We start from the raw sequence: 915 nt of genomic DNA on the forward strand, positions 1-915 counted from the left end.
AGCATCGATCCTCTTGCGATCAGGGCTGTTGTCATGGCTCCTGGAAGCTTTATAATGCAATGATGTTTGGTGGCGCGGCTATTGACGCCGGTCCTTCTTAGATCATCAATCACCCATAATCACTCAATCGTCCGCGTCCTCATGACCTGGCTTCAAAGGTTTCTCGATGGCACCGATCTTGGAAGGAACGGCATTTTGTGAAAGGTTGGTCGGTTGAATCATATGTCCCTCATAGGCCATTACTTTATCTGCCGACTTGTAGTTCCTCCAGGAATCAGCAGCCTTCAGCCGCTTAAGGTATGGCCTCCACATGCCTTGGTTAGCTATCTCTGCCAGAAGTCTTGAGAAGAAGGGGGCCGTGTGTTCAAGAGTATAGCACCGCCGGACAGGAACTCCTGTAGCTGAGATGCCAGGGACTGACATGCGGAACTGACGATCGGCCACGACCGCATGTGCGTCAACGTGACGTGACGTGCCGGGGAGTACGGGGCGATGCGGCCCATCTCGCACTGATACGACAGAAATGTCAGGATGTTGCTGCAGTTGCTCGCTGTATGTTCGTCGACCAGACATACGCCTGCGACATATCTACCGAACTACGCTGTCCAAGCCCCCATAGTGTCGAGAACGAACCATTATCGCCCGAGCGGGAATCCTCAGGTTCTTCGTATACCCCGGCAACCAGCCCCGTGGTAGTAGTTCTCAATCTTTTCCTTGCATTTGAGTTAGAGTTAGAGACGTTGAGAAGCTTAAAGTCCACATACGCACTGCTAGACTTCGAGAGTAGCTTCACGACCTTCTCGTCCGGTACTATATCAGGTGGAACCATACCGAGTTTCTCGGTTAGGTTCTTGACAAGCTTGTCGATATTGACTTGAGGGCCGGGCGATGACAAAGCCGCGGCATCTATACCTT

General features: G+C 52.0%; 1 protein-coding gene across 1 annotated transcript; it reads right to left on the minus strand.

The window, feature by feature from the left end:
• Positions 1-123: 123 nt before the first annotated feature.
• On the minus strand, positions 124-423 carry Pmar_PMAR015165 (hypothetical protein; the record flags this gene model as incomplete). Its single annotated transcript, XM_002777421.1, has 1 exon — positions 124-423. The coding sequence occupies one exon, from the start codon at positions 421-423 to the stop codon at positions 124-126; it is 300 nt and encodes a 99-aa protein (XP_002777467.1).
• Between the last annotated feature and the right edge of the window lie 492 nt (positions 424-915).

Source organism: Perkinsus marinus (genome assembly GCF_000006405.1).
Source record: "Perkinsus marinus ATCC 50983 genomic scaffold scf_1104296951938, whole genome shotgun sequence".
NCBI lineage: Eukaryota > Perkinsozoa > Perkinsida > Perkinsidae > Perkinsus > Perkinsus marinus.